The sequence below is a fragment of the Nerophis ophidion genome, linkage group LG28, assembly GCF_033978795.1.
Source record: "Nerophis ophidion isolate RoL-2023_Sa linkage group LG28, RoL_Noph_v1.0, whole genome shotgun sequence".
Taxonomy (NCBI): Eukaryota; Metazoa; Chordata; class Actinopteri; order Syngnathiformes; family Syngnathidae; genus Nerophis; species Nerophis ophidion.
In genome coordinates this window covers 9,645,195-9,657,096 of record NC_084638.1, presented here as the reverse complement: position 1 = coordinate 9,657,096, position 11,902 = coordinate 9,645,195, and the positions used below count along the sequence as shown (strand labels likewise).

Below are 11,902 nucleotides of genomic sequence, written 5' to 3'. Positions count from 1 at the left end.
ACATCAAAGTCAAACAATTTCAATACGTTCATACTTTCTTCTACTCACCCCACTGCGTCTTGGCTGTGACCCACATGCTTCGCTGTTGCCCCCTGCTGGCGGCGGCTCCATAGGGACATGGATGAGAGAGTCTGGTGTGGATGAACTTGACTGGCCTGCACGGAGTCCTGACCTGAACCCGGTAGAACACCTTTGGGATGAATTAGAACGGAGACTGAGAGCCAGGCCTTCTCGTGTGACCTCACCATTGCGCTTTTGGAAGAATGGTGTAAAATTCCTGTAAACACACTCCACAACCTTGTCCGCAAAGCAAAGTCTATATAGACATGGATGACAGAGTCTGGGTGTGGATGAACTTGACTGGCCTGCACAGAGTCCTGACCTGAACCCAGTAGAACACCTTTGGGATGAATTAGAACGGAGACTGAGAGCCAGGCCTTCTCGTGTGTGACCTCACCAATGCGCTTTTGGAAGAATGGTGTAAAATTCCTGTAAACACACTCCACAACCTTGTGCGCAAAGCAAGGTCCATATAGACATGGATGACAGAGTCTGCGTGTGGATGAACTTGACTGGCCTGCACAGAGTCCTGACCTGAACCCGATAGAACACGTTTGGGATAAATTAGAACTTAGACTGAGAGCCAGGCCTTCTGCACCTCACGAATGCGCTTTTGGAAGTATAGTGGACAATTTTTGAAAACACACTCCGCAACCTTGTGCGCAAAGCAAGGTCCATATAGACATGGATGACAGAGTCTGGGTGTGGATGAACTTGACTGGCCTGCACAGAGTCCTAACCTGAACCCGATAGAACACCTCTGGGATGAATTAGAACGGAGACTTAGAGCAAGACCTTCTGGACCTCACAAATGCACTTTTGGAAGCATGGTGGACAATTCTTGCAAACACACTCCACAACCCTGTGCGCAAAGCAAGGTCCATAAAGACATGTATGACAGAGTCTGGGTGTGGATGAACTTGACTGGCCTGCACAGAGTCCTAACCTGAACCCAATAGAAGGCCTTAGGGATGAATTAGAACGGAGACTGAGAGCCAAGCCTTCTGGACCTCACAAATGCGTTTTTGGAAGAATGGTGGAAAATTCCTATAAACACCCTCCACAACCTTGTGCGCAAAGCAAGGTCCATAAAGACATGGATGATAGAGTCTGGGTGTGGATGAACTTGACTGGCCTGCACAGAGTCCTAACCTGAACCCAATAGAAGGTCTTAGGGATTATTTAGAACGGAGACTGAGAGACAGGCCTTCTGGACTTCACAAATGCGCTTTTGGAAGAATGGTGGACAATTCTTGTAAACATACTCCGCAACCTTGTGGACAGCCTTACATACTCACCTCATAAGGTAGACAACCCCACTATATGCCTGTCACAGTTTCCTGTATTTGTATTTTATTAATAAGAGTGACTAATTTGCAAAATAAATGCTTACCAATGACTTCGACAACCAATCTTCTAGGCAACATCCAAAAAACATCCCTATGTTTAGTAAGTCTGAGTTTTATTCCTGCTTTTATTACTGGTGTTTGTTCCGTCTAACATAGGAAGATAAATCCCGATGATATCGATACAATGTTATGGAATGTACACAGAGGTCATCAAATGTAATGAAATGTACTGAAAGGCGTTCGAGTTCTACTCCAGAATATCATTGAAAAGCTTGCGCTTCTTGGACTCGCCGCTTTGGATTTCCTGCCAGACGGCTCGCCGGTGAACAAAGTGTGAGAGTGCGAATTTCCCCCAAACGTGGCGAGCAAATTGGTCCGACCTCAGCTGGATTTCAGCCGGCGCTGGGATTGAAAAAAAAAAAAACAACAGCGAGAGAGGAAAGATCATTAACACACAAGTGAACCTGAAATGAAAAAAAATCCACCATCCTTGAATAGATTTTTCCACAAAAAAATATATATAATTACCAAGCTCTTGTGCGATATTTTGCCTGTGACTGACTGAGGCATTGCTCCATATGGCCTCCAGCAATCGACTGCCCAGCCTGGAGCTCGCCATCCGCACGTACAAACCCTGGGGAGAAGGAGATTGCATAGAAAAAGGGAAGTTACCATCAATTTCATGTGTTCGGATCATTAAGTAGATTTGGACGATTAGGGGAAATATGATAATAACCATTATTTTTGATTGATATTCTACACCAGGGGTCATTAATCCAAAATGTTGAAAGAGCCATATTGGACCAAAAAACAAGATATTTGATGTTCAAACTCATAAACTTTTTTTTTTTTGCAAATAATAATTAACTTAGAATTTCATGGCTGCAACACGTGTCAAAGTAGTTGGGAAAGGGCATGTTCACCACTGTGTTACATCACCTTTTCTTTTAACAACACTCAATACACGTTTGGGAACTGAGGAAACTAATTGTTGAAGCTTTGAAAGCGGAATTCTTTCCCATTCTTGTTTTATGTAGAGCTTCAGTCGTTCAACAGTCTGGGGTCTCCGCTGTCGTATTTTACGCTTCGTAATGCGCCACACATTTTCCATGGGAGACGTGTCTGGACTGCAGGCGGGCCAAGAAAGTACCCGCACTCTTTTTTTACGAAGCCGCACTGTTGTAACACTTGTCTTGCTGAAATAAGCAGGGGCGTCCATGAAAAAGACGGCGCTTAGATGGCACCATATGTTGTTCCAAAACCTGTATGTACCTTTCAGCATTAATAGTGCCTTCACAGATGTGTAAGTTACCCATGCCTTGGGCACTAATGCACCCCCATACCATTACACATGATGGCTTTTGAACTTTGCGATGATAACAGTCTGGATGGTTCGCTTCCCCTTTGGTCCGGATGACACCATGTCGAATATTTCCAAAAACTATTTGAAATGTGGACTCGTCCGACCACAGAACACTTTGCCACTTTGCATCAGTCCATCTTAGATGATCTCGGGCCCAGAGAAGCCGGCGGCGTTTTTGGATGTTGTTGATAAATGGCTTTCGCTTTGCATATCAGAGCTTTAACGTGCACTTAGAGATGTAGCGACCAACTGTATTTAGTGACAGTGGTTTTCTGAAGTGTTCCTGAGCCCATGTGGTGATATCCTTTAGAGATTGATGTCGGTTTTTGATACAGTGCCGCCTAAGGGATCGAAAGTCACAGTCATTCAATGTTGGGTTCTAGCCATGCCGCTTACGTGGAGTGATTTCTCCAGATTCTCTGAACCTTTTGATGATATTATGGAGCGTAGATGTTGAAATCCCTAAATTTCTTGCAATTGCACTTTGAGAAACGTCGTTCTTAAACTGTTTGACTATTTGCTCACGCAGTTGTGGACAAAGGGGTGTACCTCGCCCCATCCTTTCTTGTGAAAGACTGGGCATTTTTTGGGAAGCTGTTTTAATACCCAATCATGGCACCCACCTGTTCCCAATTAGCCTGTTCCCAATTAGCCTGCACACCTGTGGGATGTTCCAAATAAGTGTTTGATAAGCATTCCTCAATTTTATCAGTATTTTTTGCCACCTTTTCCAACTTCTTTGTCATGTGTTGCTGGCATCAAATACTATAGTTAATAATTATTTGCACAAAAAAAAATGTTTATCAGTTTGAACATCAAATATGTTGTCTTTGTAGCATATTCAACTGAATATGGGTTGAAAAAGGATTTGCATTGCATTCTGTTTATATTTACATTTAACACAATTTCCCCACTCATATGGAAACAGGGTTTGTAAAAAAAAATTATGGCCGGATAGAAAAGCTTAACGGGCCTTAGTTTGCCGAGGTCTGGTTTACAACAGCAGCCATACTGTTGAAGAACTCAGTGGGCTTCACCTCTAAGTAGGTCAGCAGCTCTGGTTCTCGGAATCGAAACGTCATTAAGGCCGTCGTACCTCCAGCCTCCTGAGGATCTTCCCCCGCCCCTTGTCGCTGGATGTGGTGACGAGAGCTTGGAGGACGTGGCTGCCAGACGGGTCACACGCCATGGTCAGGAGGTCCTCCGGGGTCAGCGCGCGGAGACTAACCAGGAGGTGGGAGCGCTCCTTGAACCTGGCCAGCGCCTGCACCAGCCGGGAGCCATGGTAACACATGGAGGACAGCGGGACCTAGCCGTGACAAGCCAGGCGTCACCTGCTGCGGGTCTTGACATTTACTCGTCACAACAATGGCTAGAGGTTCGTTCTGTTCCATGGGGCTTTCCACTGGAGCTTACCTGGGTCTGTGCACCGCCCTCTGCTGTGTCAGAGTGGTAGTACACTTCATAGGTGAGAAGGGACATGAAGAGAGGGAGGCAGTGGACATGCCGGGAGCCGGGCTCTGCACAGTGGAATGCCTGGGAGAAAGAGCAACACGATGCCGTTATTTTTACAAAATAACTGAACTTTGTGTTCTTTAAAAGGGGCCCTATTATGGAAAACGGATATTTTTTGCCTATCCACACGCACATTCACTGTACAAACATACATATACACATACCAGGGCTTCCCGCAGCGCTTTGTTAAAGGGGAACATTATTACAATTTCAAAAGGGTTAAAAACAATAAAAAATAAGTTCCCAGTGGCTTGTTGTATTTTTTGAAGTTTTTTTCAAAATTTTAGCGGTCTCCGAATATCCCTAAATAAAGCTTTAAAGTGCCTTATTTTCGGCTCTCTTCGAAGACACTGGCCATTTCCCTGTGACGTCACACAGTGCTGCCAATGTAAACAAACAATGGGAATACCACAGCAAGATATAGCGACATTAGCTCGGATTCAAACTCGGATTTCAGCGACTTAAGCGATTCAACAGATTACGCATGTATTGAAACAGATGGTTGGAGTATGAAAATATTGAAGAAGAAACTGAAGCTATTGACGCTATTCATAGCCATAGCATGGCCGAATAGCTGCGTTAGCATCGCCGGTAAAATGTGCGGACCAAACGATCAGGACTTTCGCATCTTTTGACACGGGAGCAACTTAAATCCGTCGATTGGTAAGTGTTTGTTTCGCATTAAATGTGGGTGGAAGGAAACGTAATATAGTTGCAAATTCATCTACAGGTTATCCATAAATCTCTGTGCCATGTCTGCTTTAGCACCGCCGGTAAATAGCATGTTAGCGTCGATTAGCGTAGCATGTTAGCATCGATGAGCTGGCAGTCAACATCAACAAAACTCACTTTTGTGATTTGGTTGACTATTGTTGCAAATGCATCTGCAGGTTATCCATACATCTCTGTGCCATGTCTGCCTTAGCATCGCCGGTCAAATGTGGAGACACTCTGGCAACATTCAATGGGGGTCTGGCGGCAGACACTTTGGCATCTTCGGGCCAGTGGTGCAACTTGAATCCCTCCCTGTTAGTGTTGTTACACCCTCCGACAACACACCGTCCAGGCATGATGTCTCCAAGGTTCCAAAAAATAGTCCAAAAAACGGAAAATAACAGAGCTGAGACCCGGTGTTTGTAATGTGTTGAAAATGAAAATGGCGGGTGTGTTACCTCGGCGACGTCACATTCTGACGTCATCACTTCCAGAGCGATAAACAGAAAGGCGTTTAATTCGCCAAAATTCACCGATTTAGAGTTCGGAAATCGGTTAAAAAAACAGATGGTCTTTTTTCTGCACCATCAAGGTATATATTGACGCTTACATAGGTCTGCTGATAATGTTCCCCTTTAAGGCAGCTGACTTAACAACAAAGAGCCACGGCTTAAAGTAAAGTTTTAACAAGCTGCGCCGCTTATTTCTGTCTCTGTCAGTACATCTCTGCAGCACCCAGCATTGTCCCACCCACAGAACCATCTGACTGGTTACACGCACGTCTGTCTGTGTTAGCCCTGCGATGAGGTGGCGACTTGTCCAGGGTGTAAGCCGCCTTCCGCCCGATTGTAGCTGAGATAGGCTCCAGCGCTCCCCGCGACCCCCAAGCGAGTAAGCGGTAGACAATGGATGGATGGATGACAGATGTGAAGAGCATGTATTGTCTTTGTTGTTAACAACAAAGAGGCACCGCCTAAATTAGTCTTAACAACAAAATAAAAAGTCTTAACAAGCTGCTCTGCTTAGTTCTGCGTTTGCCTCTGTCAGTATCAGCCAATCAGCAGTGCGTATTCCGAGCGCAGGTAACAACCAATCAGCAGTGCGTATTCAGAGCGCATGTAACATGGGGCGAGCAGAAAGGTGTTTTTAGCAGGTAAGGGCGGACTCTCTCCAAATTATAATAAACAATTCCAAGTCAACAACTAGTAACATCACTAAGAGCCCGTTGACGTTGTAGAAACATAAGCGACAGCTCAGCTCGTCCTTGAGGTGAAGGCTAATTAACTTTTAGCATAACATTAGCTCAGGCTTCACGGTACGAAGGTCCTGAGTAGTCAGGGTTCAATCCCGGGCTCGGGATCTTTCTGTGTGGAGTTTGCATGTTCTCCCCGTGAATGTGTAAGTTCCCTCCGGGTACTCTGGCTTCCTCCCACTTCCAAAGACATGCACCTGGGGATTAGGTTGATTGGCAACACTAAATTGGCCCTAGTGTGTAAATGTGAGTGTGAATGTTGTCTGTCTATCTGTGTTGGCCCTGGGATGAGGTGGCGACTTGTCCAGGGTGTACACCACCTTCCGCCTTATTGTAGCTGAGATACGCACCAGCGCCCCCCGCAACCTCAAAGGGAATAAGGGGTAGCAAATGGATGGATGGATATGCGTGCGTGTGTGTTACGGACAGTAAAGCCCTGTCTGTGAGAGAAAGACAAGCATTATTGACCTACAGTTAATAACTAAGTTATTTCACTTGACCTTTTTCTGTGTTGATTGAGCTGTGTTGAAGCAGCAAAAAAAACATTATTTTAAATGAATTAGTGATAATTGATATAATGATGTAAGTGCATCATAAAGCCCACATGAACTCCATGGTGTTCAGGGATGAATAGTCTATCCGATCGCTATTGTACTATTTTTTTTCAGCTATAGTTACATTAATCATTAGTAATGTAGCAGCCTACTTTTGAATGGCAGGGTCCCTGCTATCACATGTTGATGAAACTCAATTACAGGCTTCCCAAATGCTGTAATAAATTAAGCAGGGACCCCAAAAGGGATAAGCGGCAGAAATGGATGGATTAAGTTGAGCATAGGTCAGCACGTGGCCCTACTTTTAGATCTTTTTTTTTCAAACGCTTACTTACAGTAAGTCATTCTTTTAGTACCTCAGGTAAGTAGGACTGTTTTGTTTTTACTTTACGGAAAAAATAGAGATATATATCGTATATTGTCATTCAGCAAATACAGCAAGTTGTAGGCTTCTTCACGCAACGAAGCCGGCCTACTTCACCACAGTCTGTAGTCTATTGCCCCCCAGGCTGTGGTGGCAGAGACATGATGGCAACAGGCCGAGATGCCTTGATCCTAACACCCACCCCTTTCCCCAGTCCCCTCCCTCCTGGAGAGTCACCACCTTAACTAACACATTTTTTGGGGGAAACGTTGTATGCAAAACAAATGCTTTTGCCTGTTGGTGTCGTTCTTGCATATTTGGGATCCCCAAGTCCCGAAAACAAATGTTTTGCCTTCTTCAAAACAAGCTTCAAAGGGGCCGTTTGGAAATTTGAGACTGTTGTGACGTATTTTGCCTTTATTACATATATGGCTTATATGCTTGGCACTCAGCATCAAGGGTTGGAATTGGGGGGGGTTAAAATAACCAAAATTGATTCGGGCGCGGCAACTGCTGCTGCTCACTGCTCCCCTCACCTCCCCAGGGGGTGGAACAAGGGGATGGGTCAAATGCAGAGGACAATGCATACATTGAACCGGGACCCCTGATGCAGACCACAAGGAACGGTATGACCCCCTTTTAACACATCTTTTAGGCCAGGGGTCACCAACCTTTTTGAAAGCAAGAGCTACTTCTTGGGTACTGATTAATGCGAAGGGCTACCAGTTTGATACACACTTAAATACATTTCCAGAAATATCCAATTTGCTCAATTTACCTTTAACTCGATGTTATTATTAATAATTAATGATATTTATCTTTGTGGAAACACTGATATGAAGTGAAGTGAATTATATTTATATAGCGCTTTTCTCTAGTGACTCAAAGCGCTTTACATAGTGAAACCCAATATCTAAGTTCCATTTAAACCAGTGTGGGTGGCACTGGGAGCAGGTGGGTAAAGTGTCTTGCCCAAGGACACAACGGCAGTGACTAAGATGGCGGAAGCGGGAATCGAACCTGCAACCCTCAAGTTGCTGGCACGGCCACTCTACCAACCGAGCTATACCGGTTTATTTATTTCTCACCGGTTTATTTATTTCTCACAATAAATATATATTTTTGATGACATGTTTTAAATAGGTTAAAACCCAATTTGCACTTTGTTAGAATATATAACAAATTGGACCAAGCAATATTTCTAACAAAGACAAATCATTATTTCTTCTAGATTTTCCAGAATTTTTTTTTTTTAAAGAAATTCAAAAGACTTTGAAATAAGATTTAAATTTGATTTTTACAGATTTTCTAGATTTGCCAGAATATATTTTTTTAATTTTAATCATAAGTTTGAAGAAATATTTCACAAATATTTTTCGTTGAAAAAACGGAAGCTAAAATGAAGAATTAAATAAAAATGTATTTATCATTCTTTACAATAAAAAAATTAATTTATTTGAACATTGATTTAAATCAGGGGTGTCAAACTCAAATACAGAGTGGGCCAAAATTCTAAACTGAAAAAAGCCGCGGGCCAAAGTTGAACAACTTAACCTTTTAATAGGGACCCAAACGAGTTTTGCATTGAATATTGAACAAGCAAGGCGTATTTAACTTTATAGTGACATGTGGTAGCGGGGGTGTATATTGTAGCGTCCCGGAAGAGTCACTGCTGCAAGGGGTTCTGGGTATTTGTTCTGTTTATGTTGTGTTACGGTGCGGATGTTCTCCCAAAATGTGTTTGTCATTCTTGTTTGGTCTGGGTTCACAGTGTGGTGTAACAGTGTTAAAGTTGTTTATACGGCTACCCTCAGTGTGACCTGTATGGCTGTTGACCAAGTATGCCTTGCATTCACTTGTGTGTGTGTGTAGAAGCCGCATGTATTACGTGACTGGGCCGGCACGCTGTTTGTATGGAGAAAAAGATCGGACGTGACGACAGGTTGTAGAGGATGCTAAAAGCAGTACCTTTAAGGCACGCCCCCAATATTGTTGTCCGGGTGGAAATTCGAGATTCTCCTAGAAAAATTGGGAGGGTTGGCAAGTATGAGAATTAGCGTTGAATGCGGTGATACAGCGGGCCAGCTCTAATGTTAATTTATTATTGCCTCAAGGGCCAAATGAAATTACACGGCGGGCCAAATTTGGCCCGCGGACCAGAGTTTAATACCCACGATTTAAATTGTCAGGAAAGAGGAGGAAGGAATTTAAAAGGTAGAAAGGTATATGTGTTTAAAAATCCTAAAATCATTTTTAATAGGGATGCACCGAAATGAAAATTTGTGGCCGAAGCCGAATAAAATTTAAACGCTTGGCCGAAGGCCGAATAATTAATGCAGATTTTCACAATTTTTTTTATATTGCATAAATAGCCTAGAATAAATATTTAGACATGTTTTTCAAATAAAGTATTTTTTTATTGAATATTGACATTTTTTTAATATTCCAGTAGCCTTTGGTTTTCATTTATATTAGGCCTTCAAACAAAACATGCATTCCATAAAAAAAAATTAAGTGCATTAAAGTGGATAAACCCACAACAAATGAATTATTCTCCTTTTGGCAAAAGTCTGCTTAGCCACAGTAGATATGCTAATAATGTAAACAGAAGGCTCAAGTAAATCTCAATTAAGTGTGTGCTTGTAACCTCATACACTTATACAGGTAGCCTACACAACAGGCTAATAATGTAAACAAAGGACCCACTAAATCTCAATAAGTGTGTGCTTGTAACCTCATACACTTATACAGGTAGCCTACACAACAGGCTAATAATGTAAACAGAGGCCCCACTAAATCTCAATTAAGTGTGTGCTTGTAACCTCATACACTTATACAGGTACACAACATATCCCAACGTCACTGCACGTTGGTTGATTGCGTCACCGCGTCAAAAAATTGCGTCACACGCCACTATTCGGCTTTGTTTTTAACTCAATTCACCGAAGGCCGAATGTGGCTTTTTTATATATTCGGTTACCGATTAATCGGTGCATCCCTAATTTTTAAGGTTGTATTTTTTTCTCGAAAATTGTCTTTCTGAAAGTTATAAGAAGCAAAGTAAAAAAATAAATGAATTTATTTCAACAAGTGAAGACCAAGTCTTTAAAATATTTTCTTGGATTTTCAAATTCTATTTGAGTTTTGTCTCTCTTAGAATTAAAAATGTCCAGCAAAGCGAGACCAGCTTGCTAGTAAATAAATACAATTTAAAAAATAGAGGCAGCTCACTGGTAAGTGCTGCTATTTGAGCTATTTTTAGAACAGGCCTGCGGGCGACTCATCTGGTCCTTACGGCCACCGCGTTGGTGACCCCTGTTTTAGGTATTAAAATCCCAAATGAGGTTAATGGTACAGAAATCAGACCTACATTGAGTAGACACTGCATGAATTCTTCCTGTCTTTCTCCACTTTCTGCGCAACTTTCCGCCAGTTGCACGATCACACCCATGTGACCTGACGCCAAGATGGCCTCCACACCTTGGAGCAGCTCGTCGAACAAGCTGACAAACTTCAAAAACAAAGAGACGTGATCGATCACTCATCAATTTGGCCAACCCGAGTTTCACACCTGCATTGTGATGATTTCAACCCACCAGTTTGGTTTTGGCCGTGACGGCAGTCAGCCTCTGTATCGGGAAGTTACCGATTGGATGGAGGGCCAGGTCGACCAGCTGACCCTTGAGGTGGTTCTTGTACAGGTCCCGGAGGAGGGACTTGGGCGACAGCTGAAGGACGGTCTCCATGAGGCGACTGGCGGCTTGGTCTTTGAGAAAAACCAGAAGGGGACTAAAAAAAACATAAAAAAAACATTTTCTCTCCAGCTTTCTGACCGACTCCTACTTAGAACTACAGACCTGACACCGGGAGCGGCGGAGCAACTCGTCAGGTACCCGGCCAGGCGCCTCAGGAGCTGCTTGCAGAGTTTGGGTCGTTTCCTGTGGCACACGGTCAACATGGTCTGGAACACGGCGCTGGCAACAGAGCCAGAGATGCTTACTGGAAAGAGACAACGCGGGGGGAAAAAAACCCTTCAGAACACCTTTCCACTTTGAATCAGTCCATCTTAGATGATCTCGGGCCCAGAGAAGCCGGCGGCGTCTCTGGATGTTGTTGATAAATGGCTTTCGCTTTGCATAGTAGAGCTTTAACTTGCACTTACAGATGTAGCGACAACTGTATTTAGTGACAGTGGTTTTCTGAAGTGTTCCTGAGCCCATGTGGTTCAAGGTTCAACTTTATTGTCCCCGCGGGGAAATTTGTCTTGGACACAGTGCATCATTGCTTTCTTAACATACACAAAAACAACAGAACAAAAACACAAGCACAGACACAACAAGACAACTTTTTCCAAGATGGCGCTGCTGTAGTGGCTGCTGTAGGCAGGAGCTCAGTCACCTTGGACGTATCCTCGCTCATCCATGCGGACTGGACACTGGCCGGGAGTGGAGTCGGCTGTCTTGGTTGCTTTGTTGGGTCTGCTCCTGTCTCTGGCCATGCTCCCTCTACCCCAGCGGACGATGGCGTGGAACACCGCAGAGGCCACCACAGTGTATATGTTTCCTTTACTTTTTATTCATAGTTGTATGTAGAAGTGTCTGGTTGTATCTGCTGCTTTAATGTCTTTAATGTCCTCTGTGTCCTTTGATTTTTGATGTTTCCCTCTTACACACATGGAAGAGGGATGTGTACTATGGCTATGAGTTGTTGTTTTGTTCCCTTGGCCTCAGT

General features: G+C 43.6%; 1 protein-coding gene across 4 annotated transcripts in view; it reads right to left on the bottom strand.

Annotated features, from left to right (window-relative positions):
- Window positions 1-1,505: 1,505 nt before the first annotated feature.
- The window catches only part of LOC133545080 (nucleolar protein 9), a 34,151-nt gene continuing 23,754 nt past the window's right edge, over window positions 1,506-11,902 (bottom strand). For 3 of the 4 annotated variants that reach the window (XM_061890399.1, XM_061890402.1, XM_061890401.1), the window contains 7 exons: window positions 11,029-11,170; window positions 10,768-10,960; window positions 10,542-10,682; window positions 4,189-4,308; window positions 3,869-4,081; window positions 1,938-2,043; window positions 1,506-1,811 (listed from right to left, as the gene is read on the bottom strand). In XM_061890399.1, the coding sequence (XP_061746383.1) occupies window positions 1,657-1,811; window positions 1,938-2,043; window positions 3,869-4,081; window positions 4,189-4,308; window positions 10,542-10,682; window positions 10,768-10,960; window positions 11,029-11,170 (1,070 nt within the window). In that variant the 3' untranslated portion in view covers window positions 1,506-1,656. Of the gene's footprint in view, window positions 1,812-1,937; window positions 2,044-3,809; window positions 4,082-4,188; window positions 4,309-10,541; window positions 10,683-10,767; window positions 10,961-11,028; window positions 11,171-11,902 lie in introns of those variants that run through there. The other variant, XM_061890403.1, reaches the window with a different exon arrangement.